The sequence below is a fragment of the Gopherus flavomarginatus genome, chromosome 3, assembly GCF_025201925.1.
Source record: "Gopherus flavomarginatus isolate rGopFla2 chromosome 3, rGopFla2.mat.asm, whole genome shotgun sequence".
NCBI classification, from domain to species: Eukaryota; Metazoa; Chordata; order Testudines; family Testudinidae; genus Gopherus; species Gopherus flavomarginatus.
Window position 1 is genome coordinate 105,226,802 of NC_066619.1, and position 22,247 is coordinate 105,249,048.

Here is a 22,247-nt window from a genome sequence, read left to right on the forward strand (position 1 = left end):
TAACTGATATTATTTTCTATGAATAGATAAGGACCTGACTCCCCAGGAGAAGCTGTGGCAGTGGCAGAAGCAGAAGTAGGGGAAGACTGAACTACACCCATTCATCATCTATGCCCTGACAACAGTAATTCAGTGTTCTGGAAAATAAACCGTATCATTCCCCTCCCTCATAAAAAAAACATAAGGAGGGGAGAGAGCTACATTTCTGCCGCATGTCTCCTTTTATGGTGGCAAGGCTAGAGAATAGGCAGGTGTCATAGCATAGCCTGTGGAATGTATGAAAGTTAACAATCAGCAGTATAATATCCGCAGTTGCCATGTTCCTTTTGGCTGCCACGTGGACCCCTGTGATCTCTCTGAACAGGTTTGCATGATGTACACTGTCCTGTACAAGAAAACATATGTAACTTTGACTATTATATGCACTGGTTTCCAAGGGAAACCTGGCATGTAGACCAGTATGTTTCCCATATTCCTCCTCCAGTCCAGCTGGACCTGCTTCCTTTCCCCATGTACATGAACATGTGGTATGGCTGTGAAGAGGGAAAGATTCCCTCTACTCACTTTTCCCCTCCTTGCAGACCTGCTAACCCATTTGCTGCAGATTTTTGCTCACCTCTTTGCCACGCAGCATATGGACCTATATAATTTACTAAGATTTGTTGCAGAGCAGAGAGAAATAGTGGAGTTGAGCTTTAAACTGTGTTGATTTAATAAAAGACAGCGTTGAATCCTGTTTGTAACAAAGGCTGGAAATAAATAATAAAGGTAAATGTATTAATCAGCAGTTTAATAGAATTACTGTATTTGTTAAAAAACTGACAAAATGTCAATTGTATAGAAACAAATCCAATTACTAATTAGTGTTTGTATTAAGAAAACACTTTCAGTTTCCATTGCCAGATGAGGCCTTCTATTTCAAAAGCAGCACCCCAGCCAACAAAATCCCTGAAACAATAAAACACAAAGCTAGGATAAAGCTGCTAGTTCTAATTAGGCTGCTAGTACTTCAAACACACACAAAAAACAGGCAACTCGTGCAAATCTCATGACTGTTTCATCCATTTGATCTCCTGGACCAGTGGTTCTCAAACTGGGGCCTCCGCTTGTGTAGGGAGAGCCCCTGGCGAGCCGTGGTGGTTTGTTTACCTGCCGGGTCCGCAGGTCTGGCCGATTGCGGCTCCCACTGGCTGCAGTTCACCGCTCCAGGCCAATGGTGGCTGCGGGAAGCGGCGGTCAGCAAATCCCTTGTCCCCGCGCCACTTCCCACAGCCCCCATTGGCTTGGAACAGCAAACCGTGGCCAGTGGGGGTTGCGGTCAGCCGAACCTGCAAACCCGGCAGGTAAACAAACAGTCCCGGCCTGCCAGGGGCTTTCCCTACACAAGCGGCCCCAGTTTGAAAACCACTGTCCTGGACTAACTAGGCCACAGATTGAATAACACAGTCAGTGAAGACTCCGTAGACATCCAGTGTTCGCAATGAAGTTTTTAGCACACTATAATTGTTAATCCACTGCCATTATCTTTTCAGATTCCTGCTGGACTTCCATCTATTCTGGTGTCCATCCACTGTTCTACCAAGAATATCTGCTAATACAACAACTGACTGCTGGCAAAAATCGTATGATTACATGAGTAGAAGTTATGCAATAAGGCTGCGATTTAGTCACAGAGGTCGCAGAAGTCACGGAATCTGTGACTTCCAGGGGGCTCCGTGACTTCAGTCTGTGGAGGTCGGGAGCTGCAAGGTCCTCCATCGCCCACTGGGACAGGAAGATGTGGGGTACTCCTACCACCTCTGGTGGTCCCTGCAGCTCCCTGCTGCTTGCAGCAGCGGGGGAACCCCCAACTCCTTGCTGCTGGGGTGGCAGGGAACCCCTGAACTCCCAGCCGCTGCAGGCCTCTGGGGGTGTCAGGCAGCTGCTGCAGAGAATCCCAAGCTCCTGGTCCCCACAGGTGACGGGAAACCCCTGGGCTTCCAGCCCCCCCCATGGGCAGCGGAGGACACCTGGAGCTGCAGGCGGCAGGGGTACCCTGCAGCCCTTAGCTGCTGCAGGCAGCTCTTAGTCCCTGCAGCTGCCCCACTTGAAGTAGGGTGGGAATCCGCAGTTCCCTATTTTGTCAGGGATACTTTTAGTAAAAGTTAGGAACAGGTCACAGCTTCTGTGATTTTTTTTCAGTTTTGCCCATGACCTGTTCGTGACTTTTACTATAAATATCCATGACAAAATCTTAGCCTTAGTTATGCTTAATTCTGCCCTGCAGACAGCTTCATAATCATCATCATGGAGCAATAATGCTTTATTAAAAAGGATATGTACCATATTATACATTTTATACATCCGCTTTTCCTAAATAAGGGACAAAAATCTCCCTTTTGGGGGTTATTGCTAGGGCCCTACCAAATTCAAAGCTGTGAAAAACACGTCACAGACCATGAAATCTGTATAGTACAGGCTAAAAGTAGACAAAAGACCAGATTTCATGGGGGAGACCAGTGTTTCTCAAACTGGGGTCCCACCCCAAAAGAGGTTTATGGGGGGATGTCAAGGTTCCTTCCCCACTCTGAACTTTAGGGTACAGATGTGGGGACCTGCATGGACACTTCTAAGCTTAATTACTAGCTTAGATCTGGTATCACTGCCACTATCCAGAATTTTCAGTGTCTGGATCACTCCCTGTCCCCCCAAAACCTTCCCCTCCCTGGGTAGACTTGAGGGACTTTACCAGTTCCCTGGTGAACACAGATCCAAACCCCTTGGATCTTAAAACAAGGAGAAATTAACCATCCCCTCTCCTTTCCCCCCACCAATCCCTGGTGAGTCCAGATCCAATCCCCTTGGATCTAAAAACAAGGAAAAATCAATCAAGTATTAAGAAAAAAGGCTTTTAATTAAAGAAAAGAAAGGTAAAAGAAAAACCTCTGGGAGAGATTAGCATACCAGCTACTCTCACAGACAACAGATTTCAAACACAGAGGATGTTCCCCTGGGCACAAATTTAGTTACACACACAAAAAAAAATACCCAAATACCCAATTTGATTCTACCTCTAATTGCATAAGACAGGTTACAAAGAAATAAACATAAACCTATTTATTCCTTTCTAAAACTTACTACTCTGATAAGAGGCTGGTTCCTTGATCTTTTTCACTCTGGCTGAAACTGAAAACTCTAAACAAAGGAAAAACTTCCCCGCTTCCTTTGAAACATCTTGTTCCCCCATTGGTCCCTCTGGTCATGTGTTAGCTAGGCTAGGTGAACTTTTTAACCCTTTACAGGTAAAAGAGGCATTAACCCTTAACCATCTGTTTATGATGGGGGGGATTGCAAGGTTATTGTAGGAGGCTTGCAGTACTGCCACTCCTATTTCTGCGCTGCCTTCAGAGCTGGGTGGCCGGAGAGTGGCAGCTGCTGGTCAGGCACCCAGCTCTGCAGGCAGCGCCCTGCCAGCAGCAATGCAGAAGTAAGAGTGGCAATGCCACACCATGCCACTCTTACATCTGCTGACTTCACAGTTAGGTCAGGACCCCTACAGTTACAACACCATGACATTTCAGATTTAAATATCTGTAAAAATTGTAAATTTCATTATTTAAATCCTTTGACTGTGAAATTGACTGAAATGGAGCGTGAATTTGGTAGGGCCTTAGTTATTGCTGTGTAGGAGTGACGGAACACCAGCTTTCCTTTTAATTTTTCCTTTAGCAGGAAGCTGGGGCTTCCATCTCCTAAATGCACCCTTCTCCTAAGATCGTCTGGGGATCTTAATAGGTTGTTACAGACTTTGGACTATATTTTCTGCTGCTATAACTCCAGTGAAGTCATTACAGCTACATCAGCCCAGACAGAGATTTTTGCCATACATCTGTAACTTAATTGCAGGATTGGAGGTGAAGGGAGAGACTTGGGGAAGCCGGACTAACCGTCTTTTCTTGATCTACCCTTCTGTACCCATAGAGCTTGAAGCTCACAGTACTCCGGCCTAGGGAATGTGAGGGGGCTGGATGGAAAGAAAGAATGCACCTTGGAGGCTGCACTTCCTTTTTCATGTTGCCCTCATGCCTGAGACAGGATCTAGGGTACAGGTTCTTCTCTGTTTGCAGAAGCAGGGGGGAGCATTTGACCCTAGTCCTACAGTATTTTATACAGGAGCGGCTCCAGGCATCAGCGCACCAAGCACGTGCCTGGGGCGGCAAGCCACGAGGGGTGATCTGTCAGACACCGTGAGGGTGGCAGTCAGGCTGCCTTCGGCGGTGGCATTTCTGTGGCTACTCCGAAGGCGAGGGACCGGCAGACATCCTGCAGGCATGCCGCCAAAAGCTGCCTCACTGCAGTGTTTATATTGTTGTTTATTATTTTCATAGCTCTCAAAAGTGTGAAAGTCTAAAAAGACACAGTCCCTTCCCCAAAGAGCTATAGCTGTGGCATGATAAGTGAGGGTGACAAACAGTGGAGCTAGAGCCAAATCATTTTAACCATATAATTGAAAAACTCACATTTTCATCATTCCAGGCTATTTGGAACTTAGATGTGCAGAACGCATTAAAAAATCTGCTTAAAATTATTGTACTCCTATATTAAGCATAAATTCTGTGCCAAACTCATCTGAAAATGTAACCAATAGTAGATACTGCAGACTATATTTCTTATAAAAGTTTTTTCACATTTTGAAATTATTGATTTACTTTTATAGCTAAATTAGCTTTTTGTGTATGCCTGTGATAAAGATTTCACAAACCTCCAGAAAGATCCTTTATCTCTTTATCTAGAGCTGTTGCGCAATTTCAGATTTTATATTATTGCATCATTCCTAACTGGAAATCACTTTGGCCACTGCTGCTTTGAGAAATACAAAGCCTTGTGTATCAAATGTAACTGAGAACTTAGCAATATTTTATATCATAATTATGCTACTTGATTTCATTTAATTTTTGTGTGTGTGTGGTGAATAATTATGGTCTTATTTTAGTAGTGAGGTAGCACATGGCATTACCTGTTCAGTACACAAAAGGGGATAACCCAAATCAAATGAATAAATAATTCTTAAAAGCAAATGAAATTGCAGAGGAATCCCAATGATATATTTCACTAGTTTTTGGCATTAAGATAAAGCTAACCTCAATGTAACTTTTTAGCTTTTCTGTATTTTGTAAAATTCTGTGTATTAACAATTTTGAATCCCTTGTGTCCTGCACATTCTTTAGAGATAAAGAAAAATATTTTCAAATTCACAAATCAAGAGTATTCATTTATCCTATGCAATGGCTCAATCCAGCTGCAACTGAAGTCAAAGGAAATACTAAGGTGCTTTAATGGGAGTAAGATCAGGCCTCAACTTAATTGCAAGGAGTTCAAGTAAAAGGCTGTAAAGCTTCTTAAATCCACGTGTATTCAGTTATCCTTTAAGGACCTTAAGAGTCTTCTAAGTGAGCGTTGTTCTCTATGTCAAGACATAGTTGAAACATACATATAATACATTTTCAAATACTGAAATTGCCTTGAGTTCTGTATATTTTTCCCCATACAGATACATCTGCCATTTCTTTTCCTCCATTGTGTTACTGACAATCCTTAGACTGATTTCCTCCACTAGTACTACATCAAGCTGCAATGTCATCAGATCTCAAGCAAAACAGCACTGGGCAAGGTCAGTGCCTAAAAGGGAGATTTTTGAGAGTAGAAAGTGATGGTGGTGATTCAGTAGGTGGTGATTGTTCCTCTGAGTCAGTACCAAGCAAACATTCAAACCTGGTGTTATAGGAACTGGGCTGCTGCAACTGACATCTTTAAGATATGACACAAAACAGAGGTCCTGATTATTAAAGATTGCATGATTAATTTTCATCTCTGGCCAAATTCCAACTCAGGTAATTACATTCTGCATTCATAAATTGCCCCTAATATAATGAACTTGTTGTAGTGACCTTTAGAGTATCAAATGGGCATCTGAGCTTTTGGACAAGTTGGACCCGCCTTCCAAAAGATTTCTCACTTGTTTTTTCATTCATTCCTGCCTGAGCAAAAACACTGAATTACAGTGTAATAAAGTTGGAATTGGTTAAAGTACGCATGGATTTCGTTATTGTATTTCCCCTGTAATTTCAATTGGAGAAGTTATTTTTCACATTTTGTCTTGAATCTTGTGTAGTGTTGTTTTGTTTTGTTAAAACAATTACTGAGGTTCACCCCAGGGACAGTGTATGTCAATGGTGGGCAAAAAATTCTCTATGTAGAATTTGTAAGTTAGTAAAATTTCGAAGGGCATTGGTTTATATTTGGATAAAGGCACTGCATAAATACAAGATAATTCAATGCACTGCTATAGATCTAACTATTGAAAGTCTCCTAACAATTTGGTTTGTCATCTATAGAGAACCTGGATACATGACAGCTTGTCATTTGAATATATCTTGTAAAAATCATTTTATTTGCACCCAAAATCTCTCTTGATATTCTGTTTGTGTGTAGCATAAATTTCCTGGTTCTATTTTGCATTTGTTAGTTTTTGTGATCCTTAGGATTAATTGCATGTGTCGCACATGCTGTATGTACAACATTAAAAAATACCATTTTTTACCACTGATCAATATTATCTTAGGGTCTGGCCCTGCAAACACTTATTACTAGGCATAATATTTAAGAATGTTAATAGTTCACAGTAGCAAGCATTATGCCTGATAATTTTTTGTAAGGTTGAGGGCCAAAGGAACCATTATTACAAGAAGTCATAAAATCTCCATCATGAACATCATTAAGTTTATAGCAGGGTCTTTAATTTTTCTTCTTTGATATTTCCTGGTTTCTCCCATTTATTTAATAAATTTTTGCAAATTCTGCTGAGAACCAGAGATTCTTGTTCAGGTTGAACAGCTTGCATATTTCCATTTGTGGTCCACAGGGCACAAGCTCAGAATCGTGTACTCATCAGGGCCATTAGGGTTGCTTACCCCGGCGCCCCCATCATACAGGGTTATACAAATCTAAAAGGGGAGTGACGCCAATCACCTCTCAGTTCCTTCTAACTGCTAGAGGTTCAGTCAGCTTGGCATTCACTCAGTGTCCATAATGCTTCGCTCACTAGTTTTTCTTAACTTCTGTCCCTTTGAGGGCTATTTTTGTTTAAAATTAATAAGCTAAGCAGGATGATCATTAATCTTGAGTTATACTATTACAGGGCTCTTTTGTTTCAGAGGAAACTGAAAGATGATATGAAGAACTGATCACCAGACAGATCAAAATAAATAGTTCAAAATACATTAAATATAAGGTATGCAAGAAGTCTGCACATCTGAATGTAGTTATTGCAGACCAACAAAGAAAAAGAGGGCGAGTAATGTATAATGGAACATCAGTGAAGGTAAATGGGTTTATTGAGGGGGTGGGGGTTTGATCCAGGTTTGCTCTGCACACTGACAAGGAAATGCCTCTTTCAGTCCAAAAGTGATTTTTATGAGAAATCCCAGCGTGGGTATAACTAAGGTTGCAGTCTACAATGAGGAACTGGCGTTGTGAACACCAGAAATAGAGGAGTTCCAACCAAGACTTCTGAATGAAATAAAATGTAAAATGACCAAGCTACTGATAAGAGGATTGCAGTTTATCCATTAAAACAGCAACTGCTCCTGAAGACAGTTAACAAGTTTGCTAAATGCTCACTGAAATCAAACACAAAAGGGGCTCAAACACAGTTAAATCAAATTAACTTATAAATGTGAATTAATATTTATAAAGCATTTCGGGGGTATTTGCTCAGTTTTAGTGATTTAAGTATACTTAAAATGTAAGTGCATATGAAAAAGAAAAATATAATCACATTTCCACTGATATAACCACAACGGCATCATTTTCAGAAGATCCTGGTTTTGACCATGGAAAATTACTTTAAATCTGTCTCACTTAAAGTAAGCACTTTAATCGTTATCAATGACCTACCATGCTTGAAAATCTAGCTGGAGCAATAATCAAGAATTTTATTTATTTATTTTACAAGAATGTAAACTTGGTCAAAGTATCATTCAGATAAATGTAGTAAATTTCAGGGAGCATTCTGATTGCAAGAGCAAGAAATAAATAATGGTGCTGAATTACTAAATCAGTAAATACCTATAAGGCACTAGTAATTGCATAATCCCTTCAACTGAATACAAACTCTAATGGTACCAATGTACTCTTCCTTCAGCTGGAAAGACAGACTTTTGTATCTAGTACAGTTAATTAACCATTATATCTTTTAAGGCAGTGATCCAAATTTAGATTAGGGGTTAGCAGGTGTAACTCAGCTTAGTTTGATCCCTGATATTAGGACTCCATGTAACCTACATAATGGATTTATGCCAGTTTCACACTGGTATAAAGGAGAACATACATGGTCTTTTGTGCCTTAAACTCAAAGGCAATAATGTGTCTGTTACTGCTTGCTCACCCTGTACAAAAAGGAGGAGGACAGACTCTTAGGCCTGATCTCTGTGTCCTCTGAGAATTCAATAAATAAATGTTAAGTGTCAGATGCTTGTTTCTGGTCTGTGTGTGCCCAGCACAGCTCATTATGTGGCTTTAAAAGGGTGTGAAGACTCAGGGTATTGCTGAACATCTCACTATTCCTGAACACAAAGATCCAGTTCCTTAGCTTGTGTAAAGTGACATAGTTGTATGGAGCTATGCTGCTTTGCACCAGCTGTGGATCAGGCCAACAGAATGACACTGACAAGATCCCTCATTAGCAATGAAGGCCATTGTGAACACATCTTATCAGTGGTTTGCAAACTCTATTGGCAGCCCATTCTCTTCACAGCAGAGTTCAAAGTACTGGTCTTGATCTGCAAACCACTTAGAGTATATCTACACTACAACTAGATGCTCATGGCTGGCCTGTGCCAGCTGACTCGGGCCTGGGCTAAGGAGCTGTTTAATTACAGTGTAGACCAGTGGTTCTCAAACTGGGGCCCCCGCTTGTGTAGGGAAAGCCCCTGGTGGGGCAGCTGGTTTGTTTACCTGCTGGGTCCACAGGTTTGGCCGATCGCGGCTCCCACTGGCCGCGGTTTGCTGCTCCAGGCCAATGGGGGCTGCAGGAAGCGGCTGCCAGCAAATCCCTTGTCCCATGCCACTGGTGTAGACATTTGGGCTCAGGTAGGAGCCTCCTCTCTCAGACCTTCCCCATCTTAGCCCAAGTCAGCTGGCACAGGCCAGCCATGGGTTTTTAATTACAGTGTAGACATACTCCTAATGGCCTTTGGTTAGAAAATTGAGAGTGAATTAAAACAGCCTAGCTTGAAAGCATTGATAACATGGATCGCAGTTGCTAGGTCCTCATTAGAGAGGAATATTTGAAGCCTACAAGGCAAAGATGATAGGAGTTTTTCACCACTTGCAATGTTTGTTCAGAACACTGAGATGTATAAGAGTACCCCCAAATCATCACACCACCTTGATGATCTGTAGTCTGAAGGTCTCTCTCTCAGGGGCAAAGGTAATATATTGATAAGTTCCTTAAAGTGTTTCCCCCTTCCTATCTATATCAGCTCTAGCTTTTCTGAGCTGAGGTCAGAGTCATCTTCATTTTTCTGCTGTTTTCTTATAGGTATTGAGACATCTTAGTGATGATGGAGGCTACATCAGTGGAGAAGGCGATATAAAATTGTGTTGAGTTTCATCTGCATATTGTCAGCATCTGAGTCTGAAGCCATGTCTGTCTCTCTGAATAACGACAGGTTTCACAGTAGCAGCCGTGTTAGTCTGTATCCACAAAATTAGGATGGTACACACATGTACAAATTAGGATGGTACACACAAATAAATTTGTTAGTCTCTAAGGTGCCACAAGTACTCCTGTTCTTTTTGTCTCTCTGAAAAGTCTCATGTAGATGTCAAAAAGGAGAGGAGAGAGTATTCAGCCCCTCTTATTCTCTGGGTTCTGTCTGAATGGAAAGAGTGAATCCAACACAGTAATATCTATTCACACAAGATTCCATGTGTGTACCATCAGCACTATATGATCTCAATTCCCTTGGACAATTCCTTATTCCTAATTCCCAGTTAGTTCCCTTCACAAAACCAGATTGTTCTGACATTGTGCAGAAAAGGGCTCAATATAACCCACAGTGAATAACAACAGGGACAGAAATGTTAATGCTAAATCACTACTGATCCTTATATAAGGATCCCCTCTTGGTGTGCTTAGTTTGACACACTGCTAACCTATACCAACATTACTGCTAGCATTACACCCGGTAGTAAATTATTATAACATTAGACGTCAGTTGAGGGTGCACGGAGGGTATAATTGTAAGTAGAAATTAGCTCGTTATAGTTTAAGCCTAAAATGTTAATATGAGAATAGTATGTAATGCTAAAAACAATATCTTTTCCTAGTGCTTAGAACCCACAGTGGAATACAACTTGTAGATAAATACTTTTTGGTTTGATCCTGTGGCTGCTGCCATGAAGGCAAAGTTGTGTAGTGGTTAGAGCACAGAACTGTCTGTAAGGACACTTGGATTCTAATCTTGATACTGACAGTGACTCTGTTTCACTTCATATCTTTTCATCTTGGTTTCCCCACCTACAAAATAGAAATAATATCTACCCTCCTAATCTGGAGTTGGTAATGAGGTTTACTCAGTGTTTGTGAAACATCATGGGATCTCTGGATGGAAGAGTTTCATTCCATTGCTAGAAGTTCAAAATTCAAATTTTAACAGTCTCTACCATGTAGTCTATTGAAAACTGCTGTTAAATAGCAATAATTTTAGATTATAAAAGCTTTTTAAATTTTTCTTTCCATACCATCCTAGAATATAATTACCAATTAATATATATTGCCTTTGTGTTTCATATGCTTTTTGGCTTACATTTTGCAGATACCTATCCAATTTATTATTTTGAACAAGTAAATAATACAATATACTTTCAAGATGTAAACTATGTCATTCTTTCCGTTTAACTTCATAGTGTTTACATTTGTCATTCTTTTTCAGTCCTCTCCTTACACTAATCGTAAGTTGTAAAGTATTGAAAAAGTGTTTGCAATTTTAGATGTCACCCATTCCCCAGTTACAATTAGCATTTAAAAGACTTAACATACATTTTTATTCAAATATGCCACCTTTGGTAGTCATGATAACTGACTCAACATATATATTTTCCCAAGAAATTGTAATGCCTTATTATGCAATATTAGGTAACTGCTGTGTGTTTTCAAAATAAAAATATAAATTACTTCTAAATGAAACTTTAACAGCACTTTAGTTCTATGTTATAAATAGTTCCTATTACAAATTAAAATAATAATAAATACTGACAGTCATCTGAACAAATACAATCTCTTCCTAGATTGGTCTTGTACTGCTACTCTATGCAGGGAATGGTAAAGGCTAAATGTCACCTGGACCGAGAAAAACATTAAAAAAAAAACCTGACCCAGTTTTAATTGAGCTCAATTTGATAATCCTATAATATACTTTTTCTATATTTTTCATCTTAGCATGCATAATAATTGCCAAGATATTGGTGTGTCTAATGAAGTCTCCCTTGTGATCAGGCTTCCCCGTTTCATCTGACTCATTTAGTAACCCCACACAATTCCATGCCTATGAACCTCTGTGAACAGAATGGCTTCCATGGGACTGAAATGTGATAGCACAGACTATTGGACTGTGGCATCAGTGAATGAAACAGAAGGAGAAGACAGCTAAGTACAATTATGTGAGAATTCCTATTTCTAAAAAAATAATAATTGATCTTAGGGCCAGATCTTTAAAGGTATGTCGGTGCCTCGCTCCCATTAAATTAAATAGAAACTAGGCATTTTTAAAATACCTTTTAAAAATCTGCCTCTTAATCATATTGGCATGTCAAATTCAGCCTATTTTAGTAGCAAACAAAACAAGTTACCAGTAGCTATCTAGTGGCCTATATGAAATAAGGAAATATCATAGTCTTGATCCAGCATCCACAACTCCAAATCACCCTTGCAATTGACATTGAGCAGGCAGTCTCAACAGAGAAGCCAAGGACTAATGGGCTGCAGAGAGCTTTCCCTTCACTTTGTTTCTCCACAGTTCGAGCTGAGGCATGCTGATGGGATGGGATGGCTCATGTTGCCACTATTTGTGCTGGACCTGTTCTGTGGTTGGAGATCTTCAGTCAAGCTGACTAGGAATTTTTTGACAGTCTGTCCCCCCCCCCCCCCCGCCAAAAAAAAAGCCAATTTGTCAAAGTGGAAACTATTGCAAAACAGTGGGTTTCAAGAAATCTCCAGACCACCACCCCCACTGGAATATTTGTTAATTGTTAAAACGTCCTATTTTGACATTTTCAAACTGAAAAGTTACAGTTTTTTCAGTCAAAATGACACTTTATTTTAAAATTTTAGTAAATATAGACTAAAAAATGGTGAAAGGGGTAAAGGTCAAAAATGAAAGATTTCAAAATTATTAAAATTAAATCTTTTGACTGACCCAAACCGAAATGTTCTCCATATTTTTGGGTCATGAAAAATTTTATGATTGTCACTTTTTCACCCACTTCAGGCTGGGAAGGGAAAATGTTTGCAGGTTGGGGAAACACATCAGTCTCTATGGCCATATGCAGAGTAGTTTTAGACCTGTTGATCCCAGGATATTAGAGAGAGAAGGTAGGTGGGGTGATTTATTGGACCAACTTCTCCTGGTGAGAGGGACAAGCTTTCAAACCACACAGAGCTCTTCTTCAGATCTGGGAAAGTCTCGGTGGCCCTGTCTTTCACCATCCCTAACTTCATTGTATGAAGGAGGAGGCAGGAGAGGGAAAGAAAATAGGACAGGCTGATAGGCAGGAAAATCTCATTCCATGCTGCAGCGATGCATCTCGCACACTGAGCTGCTAGGCTTCGGTGGGTCCCTGTGACTTTGTGTCATAACCTTCAGCTGGCACATCCAGCGAGGCACATGTGCACCTGCTTGCAGCCACAGACTGATGTGGGAGGGGAGCCTCCCGCTCCTTGACTTACTGTGTCCTCTGTGCCAGAGCGAGGGAGGCAGAGCGGAGAGGCAGAGAGTGGCCGAGGCGGAGGAGAAAGGGCCGGCGGTGGATGCTGGGCAGCTGGCACAGGTCAGTCTCACCGGGTGAGAGGCGGCGGCCGGCTGACAGCAGCACCCGGCACCAACTACTCCCTTGTTTGCCCATCACTTCCAGGAGCGGAGGGGACCGGTCCCGGCTTGTAACCCCGGCGGCGCCGTGCGGGCTTCACTCATGCAAACCCCCTTCTGCCCCAGCCCGGCGCGGGAGAGCGCCGCGCCCCGGTAAGTGCTGGGCCCCGCGCTGGGGCTGCGGCGGCGGCAGCTGGGGGGAGCGGGGAGGGTTCCGGGCTAATCCCATCACCTTCCCGTTGGCCCTTGGCAGAGGTAGGGAAGGGGGTAGAACTGCCCCCCACACTGATCGTTTGGTATCTAATCCCCCCCATTCCTTTTAAATGGTTTCTTGTGAGGCCCCACTCTCTATCCCCCCCCAAATTTGGTTACCCTTCTAAATGAAGCAAACCCACCCAAATGGAGGGAGCAGCTCCTCCTCGGAGCAGGCAAACCCATCCCAAACGCTTTTCCTGCTCTAAGAGGGGCTGCCCCCCCATGGGGCAAGATATTGCCCAACACACAGCCCCCATCATGGGGTGCTCTGTGATGTCACATGAGATGTAAGAAGATGGTGCAGGTGCACAGCAGTGAAGCTGAAGCTTGAGGTGCGGGAGAAATCAAGAAATCGTTCCCCCTCCCCAAGTACCTGCCCTTTATATGAAGTGTTGTACTGAGATTGGGTGTTGAGGGGAGGACAGGGTTGGAGAAAGGAAAAGTTTTGCAAAGTTGGAACTGAGTTAGTGGTACCTATGTGTGTGTCTGAGACATCTTGGCAATGACCCTGAGGAAGGGTATGTATTAAAAAAGAAATTCAGTGCAAAGGGGGTTTACCCTCAATATTCCTAGGTATGTGTTATGTGCAGATATGTGTAATCCTATGGGCTCAAATCTCTTGAGTGTGTGTCTGTCCATCTATCTAATCAGTATTTTGTAGAATTATCGAAACTGGGGAAGGTACTGGGGAGGTCACTCAGTTCACACATCTAGAATTATATTTCTGATTTCCCTTTATAAATATCTCAAGAGAGAGCTATTTTGATCATTGGTTGTGTAAATTGCAAGCACAGCCACTAACAATATGTCTCTTTATCTTGACTGTTTAATATTATTTGTGGCAGACTGGTGGGGATTCAATCTAAAATGGAAAATAAAATATCTCCCCTATCGGCTGTAGACAAAATTTATATCCCTGGCATCATCTGGAAAATGGAACAATTTTTTAATAAAATCAAGAAAAAATGGATCTGCCTGTGCAGCTGCTACATGCACAAATATGGATAATATTTGACATTCTATATTTAACAAGACAGTAATTACTGGTTTTAAAAAGTATTTTTAAATTTATTTTTAACATTTCATATAATCTGTAATAATCAGACATGTTATACCTTAATATCCTGAATAAGTGGTGTGTTATAAAGTCTTTCTATGTGCATATTCAGTATACAGTTGTAATAGTAATTATTTTTATTGCTTACAGCATAAAATATCTAATGATTGTATACATCATTTTCCGTATTAAAATATACCTTTGAAAACAGTTTAAATTCATTAATTTAAACAGTCATTATTCACAGTAGTTGTTCTGTGTTAATAGTCCAAACTCTTTCTTATGTTCTTACTTGCACACATTGTCCCATACACTTCAATAGCAATATTTGTGTTAGTCAAGACTATTTGCTTAAGGGTTTGCAGGATTGGACACTTAAGTTTTTAGAAGATATATGTCATGTGTGCTTTTACTTTTCAAAAAACAAAGAAAAAATATTGTTACATGATATTTTTGTCTTCGGTAGTCCAAACACTTTATGGTGTTTTAGGGCCTGATCCAAAGCAGGCTGAAGTCACCGGAAGCCTTTGTCTTGAATTCAGGGGACTTTAAGTCCATGTCTTAATGGGACATAAAGAAGACATAGATGTATTTGATCTTTATTTCAATCCTATTGTCACCAGAGTTATTCCTACCTAAAATTAAATGACTGTTGCAGGATTGTTTAATTTAAATTTAACATTTAAATTAAAACGGCTTGAGCTGCAAATAGGTCTGAATAGGACCATATTTGTCCCTAGGTTAGTATTTATATATATATATATATATATATATATATATATATTCTCACAACATTTGGGAATTAGGCATTGTGTAATCAGAGTGACAAATAGTGAAGAAAAGGAATGCTTTTAGTAGTATCCACTAACACAATAGTTTATTCATTTTTACATATACTTTGGGGACAGCTCCTAGTCTCTGCTGGAATTATTTGTCATCTGCTATGAGTGACTTAGTTCTGAATGGCCTGAAATGATCTGATTACTGATTGGATTTTTATCCACGGGATTTTCCTCCTGTGCAGAATTTATTTTTTTATTAAAACAAACATTTTGTTGCTGTATCTGCTGGAAAGCTTAGTTTTGATTGGATGTAATATGACACTACATTACAATTTTTGTTTGCAGTGTTGTAGCCATGTTGGTCCCAGCCTATAAGAGAGACAAAGTGAGTGAGATAATATCTTATATTGGACCAACTTCTGTTGATGGAAGAAACAAGCTTTCGAGTTTCACACAACTTTTTTTCAGTTCTGGAAAAGGTAACCAGAGTGTCACAGCTAAATATGTGGGATAGACTGATAAGTTTAAAGTGTTAACACGTGTTGCAGGAGACTACTTAAAAGGAAGTGGGCAATTAAAACCTCTACAGTCACAGGAAAAATGTTTAATGTTTTGTATTAAACTCTTTGTTTAATCATGGACAGTAAAACATCTTTTAAAAAGTCAGGTTTCTAATCACATTATAATATTAATAAAAGTTGTTTTTCCTTTTAAGCATGAATGACGAATATACTCCATCTGAAGCATAAAAGTACTTGATTCTGGAAAAGTACGTGAAAGCACCTTTAGCGTTAAAATCAGGAAGAAGTATGAAAGAACAGTCTGTCTGATACTGAATTTCTGGGCCACAACATCTTGCAGAGAACAAAAAATGGCTCTTTCTAAAAACATTGCTGCAAGTATCCTTGAAGAATGGTGTTTGGAGGAACCACTGTTTAGGTGTAGGAGACATCAGAATGTCAGGAAAAAACTGAGACTGATACGAATAATAGGTCTTTTCATGAGTATAATGGCCATTAGCACTTTCTCTCTTTCAATTAGTGCCTTTTTCAAGATGGAGCCACATAGCACAGAGATGACCAGTAATCTAGGTAGCCAGAAGTCAATGCATGGGCATCAAAGAACTCTGTTGGATATCAAGGAACAGAATCAAAATGGCACTCCAGATTCACCTGTTTCTATGAAATATGAAACGGAACACAATAATGCAACAGAAGAACACTCCAAGGGAGAGTACCCAAAAGACCTTTTTTCTCTTGCAGAAAGAAGAAGGGGAGCAGTAATCCTCCATATCATGGGAATGATTTACATGTTCATAGCCTTAGCCATAGTCTGTGATGAATTCTTTGTTCCTTCATTGACTGTCATCACTGAGAAGCTAGCCATATCTGATGACGTGGCTGGGGCAACATTCATGGCTGCTGGTGGTTCAGCTCCAGAACTCTTCACATCTTTGATAGGAGTCTTTATATCTCACAGTAATGTTGGCATTGGAACAATAGTAGGATCTGCAGTATTCAATATCTTGTTTGTTATTGGAATGTGTGCTTTATTTTCCAGAGAGATCTTGAATCTTACCTGGTGGCCGCTCTTTAGGGATGTGTCTTTTTATATCATGGACTTGATCTTGCTAATAATCTTTTTTTTGGATAATTTAATCATGTGGTGGGAGAGCTTAACACTACTGATAGCTTATTTTTGTTATGTGACTTTCATGAAATTCAACGTTCAAGTAGAAGAATGTGTGAAAAAAATTTTAAACAGGAACAAAGTTGAGAAGGTAACAACGGCAGATTCTGAACAAAAGGTTGGTTATTTTTTAATATGTATATAAATCTGAAATGCTTCTCTCTTATCGACCCTTGATGTGGTAAATATATGTGACATGGAGGTTTCTAGGTTTTACCAAATATTTCTGTGATTTCCATTATAGTCCACTATATCAATTAACTGGCAAATAAGGCATGCAATAGCTTTTTGAAGCTTATTTACTCCCAATAGCTTTTTACTCCATAATAGTCCAAGCCACATGGGTAACCATTCAAAAGTCAACATTTAACATATCATGGTGTTTGAGATACTACAGCTACCCCTCCCCCATACTCTTAAATTAGACAGTAGCTTTAGTATCTCTTGGCAAATGCTGCCTTTTTTATGACTACCACAGCACTTTCATCACCAGGAACCAGGAAACAAATTTGGAACAATATACAAAAGTACATCTTTTGTAAAATTATCTGTAGAACAGAGAGGATCCCGTTATTTTTCCAGTTATTTGGATTTACATGATTTAATCACTTTTTAATAATTTTTATATTAATTAACTTTTTATTTTTCTTTGCAACATCTCAATGATTACAATGGTATAGGACTGGGCCTTTAATTTAAACAAATTTCTTTATTGCATGTTATCTGTCAGCTGAACATACAACAGTTATAAGCCTCATATTTGGGCCTTGTGATGAAAGCTGGAGATATTTGCAATGGTATTCAATGGATCAGGTTACAATCAACTTGGTGAAGATAACTATAAGGAGAGAGTCTTTAAAAAGGAGGTATTTAAGCTAATTAGAAAGCTGACTTCATAAATACTGCATGTAGGCAGTGTGGAATTTTGTCTCAGGGCTTTAGAATACTTGTGCAAACTCTGCATGTTGTCATCTGTGTGCGGTTTAGTTGAGAGCCTAGTTGTATATGAACATGAGATGTTGGCATGGGGGGATTATTTACACATAGATGATACGGTCAATTTTTTTCATTAGTTAAAATTATATAGTTCATTAAAGTATGATAGAATCAGCCACCATTTTAATGTGTGTTTCTGCAGCAGCCACAAAATGGTGGAACAGAATAAAAATAATGATCTTGATCTCTCCATGTCTCTGTATACATATGTGTGTGTGTGTGTGTGTATTGTATACACACAGATAGATATACGTATGGGCTCCAATCCTGCTGCTAACAGCATACAGTCAGACTGGTGCACCTGAGCAGAATGCCAATTAAGTTCATGGGGCTTTACATGGTACTGCAGTCCACCTAGGTGCTATTAGTTGTGGGACTGAAGATGTAGAAAATGATCAGAAAAATTTCCATCAAAATAACATTCAGTGATAATGGGGGGGGGGGAAGTGAAATGTTTTTCATTTTCTGACCAGCTTTAGCATATATATAATAATGTTTATATATAAAGAGACTCCTTTTGGCCTTGGTATTCTATCCATTTTCCCCAACCAGAGCTGTCAACTTTCTCTACATCTCTGTTTGAAAGTTAAAAATAGAAGGAAAATAGCAAACAGCTATTTGCCTTAAATAATAAAGGGTTTTTCGAAAGTTGTATAAATATGTCTGCTTCTTAAGAATGAATTATCTGGTTAGAAATTGTAAAGACAATCATATTTTATACTAAACGTGTTTTTGTAGGAAGCAGCTGCAGTATATAGACTACTCATAATTAATCAGTCCATGATTATCTTATCTACTAATCTTCTTATACAAGACATATGATGTTATAACCTGTCATACAACATGGTTATACTATTTGAAGTTTTTCTCTCATCCAGATAAAAATGGAATCTGTCAATTTATTTGGATTATCCAGGTTGGTCTGTTTCAGTCTATAAAGTAATAGTGTATTGTACATAAATCATAAGGATTTATTTATTCTTTACTGAACAGAAGAATAAAATGTTTGGAAGCCAAATGAAGTGTTCTGAATGCACACTAAAGTACTCTTGATAGACTTGACTAATTAGACAAAAGCCATTTTGCAAAGTTCACTCATTTACTATATTTGAATAATTAATTCAGTTTCTTAAAGCTGACTCCATACCCATTTCAGCCTGTGCATTCCATCAGTGGTTCACTCGTGTGTGTATAGCTAAAGTAAAATGGGTATTAAAGAATCATAAAATTGTCACCTTTTTCTAGAGAAGTTAGCTTTACACCATTTTTGTGAAAAGACTGGTAAACTGGACCCTGAGAGAATGGATACATATTTGTATGAGTCAGAATATAAAAGACTTTGGAAATTTCTATTAAAACTTTGAAAAAATAATCTATTCATTATCAATATGAAAAGAATTATCAGAATTAACTCATTTGATAATAACAGGGCTGTCATACAGTAAGTGCTTCAATAAGAATCCTGTTGTAATTCTGCATTCATTTATTTACCATTAATCTAAAGTGTTGGATAATTGCTTTGCATTGCTTTTTAAATGGGGCAGGGGGGAGGAAAATGCAGCAGCCTGTCCTATAGAAATGTTAAAGGGTTCACTTTGTCCAATCATTTCCTAAAGCAGAGAATAAAAATACTTATTGAGTGGTTAATCTCAGTGGCACATGGATGCTTACTCCTCAACCATTGGAGATTAGAAAAGCTGCAGAGGTGGTATTCTTGATCTTTGAAGGCAGGATTGCCTTACTTCCATACTATCCCCTCCTCCATAGGAAAAGTGCTATGGTAAAAAATTATAAAGTTAGCATACTTATATTCAAAAGCAACCAATGTAATTGTCCCTAATGCAAAATTGGCTTTTGTTTGATGTTTTTTCTGTGGGGCATGGAATAATGAGACAGCTTTTTGCAATCACTAGATAGTGATTAAGGGTGTTTTCAGGGACTCTTACTGCAAAGGCTGTTTCGTGCTTTTGGATTTTGCAAGACTCACTAGATAATTTTCCTATTCCTTTTTGTTGTTTCTTCTAAATGTGCAGTACCAGCTCTACCACGGGTAAACTGGAAAGTGGTCAGCCAATAAAACTGTTGTCTATGGTATTTATCTTTAAGACTATTGTAATCTGACAGCAGGTCAACAGAGTTCTGAGAGGTCTAAATAAAGAATCACAAAGCTGGATAGCTGAAGGGTTAAGTGGCTTAGCAACAAATCTCAACCTCAAAGAGTGAAAAATCTAGATGATCATGATAGATGAAAAATATTTGAAAAGCTTAAAAGTCTTGTTGAAGTAGATGGCAATACTTTGATTATTAGTCCCTTTCAGTAAAAATCTGCAAGAAACTTGCTATGCTCTAAGAGGGAAATTCACCCCATTGCGGGAGCCCTCATAATTAAGGCTAAAGCAGGGCGTAAGTAGTATATACAGCACAGGGTGAATTTCATCCTATAAAGAACAATCTTCTGAGTCTTCTGGTATATTTTCAGTCTTAAATCATTTTGTTTGTCTGTCTAGGTACTTGCATAGAGATGGTGTAGATCAGCCTGCCAGTGTTTAAATAAAAATCAATATTAATATCTCCTATCAAATTAAAAATAGGTCTCAATTACCTATGAAATCGTCTGTCTGTCTGTTAGTCTTACGCAAGGATATTTCTAATGCTTGTGTCACCATATTGTTTAGGTGCCTCTTGAGTTTCACATAGATTTGAGAAATATGGTTGGCATCAGTAGATTGTGAGCACTTGAAGCGCAAACAGAAAGTCTTCTCTTGTTGTATGAATTATCTGTGTAAATGCCTGTGCATCTAGTCAGGAACATCTGCATGCTGAGGGGTTTAAATTTAATGTGGGTTCACTTTAATCCCATGTTTTCCAGCTGTTGTTCTTTGAATTTAAATATCCCTGCCCCCTTTTAAAAAAAAAAGTACAGGTTAAGAAAATCTGGCAGAAGTTGATGTGGGCAAAGGCATGCTAACAGTTTAGTGAAATGGATGAGAATGGTACAGATTGCAAGCTCCATGGGGGTGGAGCCTATATGGTCCTTAGTATTTTCTACAGCACCAAACATACCAATAGTGCTCAGTGAAAAATTGTGATAATCCTCCTCCTCAATTCCATTCTGCCTTTGGGGAAGCACAACCAGCTGAGCAGCATGGTGAGCTCTGTAGGGGTATACAAACAGGAGGGAGAAGGAAGGAGGACAGATAAAAGGGGGAAGAGATCAGAGAAGAGGGACAGAACAAAAGTGGACAGTCAATGGGGAGGTGCAGGGGGATGATTAAAATATGAACATAAGGGCAAACCTAGTAGTGTAGTAGCAGCACATCACAATTCAGAACCAACCTTGGTCTTTGATTTCCAGGCCAGCAATGGGCTGGAAGTGCTTTGAATGGATGATACACAGCCTGGCATGGAAGCCTTAAGTTTCTGACTAGTGACCCTATACAGGAGTAGCATGGAAGAGCTTTTAGAAAGAACCACATTTATTAACCCCTGCCCTTGCTAGTTGGATGGAGGGGATAAAAGGAAAGCTGTAAGGATTGAAATAAAGGATGGGAAGAGTAAAACAAAAACCAGCATGGGGGTAAAAGCGGAGAGGTACAGAGAAACATACAACTGTACAAAATCTAATGAGCCTGTTCTTCTCTAAGCTTCACATTCCCTGTCACTTCATCCTGTGTAACAGCACACTGTATAAAGCTTTCTCCCTATAACAGACAGTAGTGTAACTTGTCTCCAGTTGTTTCAGTCAGTACAATCACATTTTTTGTGGTATTCTGGCAATGATTCAGAGTTTCCACTGATCTGGAGGGGTCTCTTTTTCCCCAAACTTAATTGAACAGTGGTGTCCGGTTCAGTAGGGTGATGGTAACAGGTGCTTTTAGCATTTTTGCTGTGATTTGGTCATCTCCTGCTGCTTTGTTATTTGTCAGCTTCTTGACTGCAGCCCATTTGTGACATCTATATTGGACCATTGTTAATGTCAAGTTGATCAGGTTCAGATGTTTTGAAATCCGGTACTGGAGTGGAGCTGCATCTGTTGAGGACTTCTTTGAAATGCTCTGCCCATCTGTTTCACCTCAGCTGCAAGCATTTTTCCATCTTTGCTTTTTATTGGTCCATTTCCTGTTTTGAAATTTCCACACAGCGTTAAGCCACTCAGTAAACAGTCCTATGGTTTCCTATCCTTTGCTTTTTTCAGTATTTCATTGGTCTTAGAATTTGGGAGTTTTTCTTTCAGTTATGTTCTTTGCTTGATGAGACACTAGGTCTCTTGGCTTATCCAATTCTTTATCTGTCTGTTTTGATATCCAAGCTGCAGCTTGAATCACACTGTCCCTGAGCAGT

The 22,247-nt window shown here is 39.6% G+C and overlaps 1 protein-coding gene across 5 annotated transcripts in view; it reads left to right on the forward strand.

Moving 5' to 3' along the window:
• Positions 1–12,713: 12,713 nt before the first annotated feature.
• Positions 12,714–22,247, forward strand: part of SLC24A2 (solute carrier family 24 member 2) — a 199,558-nt gene continuing 190,024 nt past the window's right edge. For 2 of the 5 annotated variants that reach the window (XM_050944179.1, XM_050944183.1), the window contains exons 1-2: positions 12,715–13,280; positions 15,937–17,028. In XM_050944179.1, the coding sequence (XP_050800136.1) occupies positions 16,093–17,028 (936 nt within the window). In that variant the 5' untranslated portion in view covers positions 12,715–13,280; positions 15,937–16,092. Of the gene's footprint in view, positions 13,281–13,825; positions 13,901–15,936; positions 17,029–22,247 lie in introns of those variants that run through there. The other 3 variants (XM_050944180.1, XM_050944184.1, XM_050944181.1) reach the window with 3 other exon arrangements.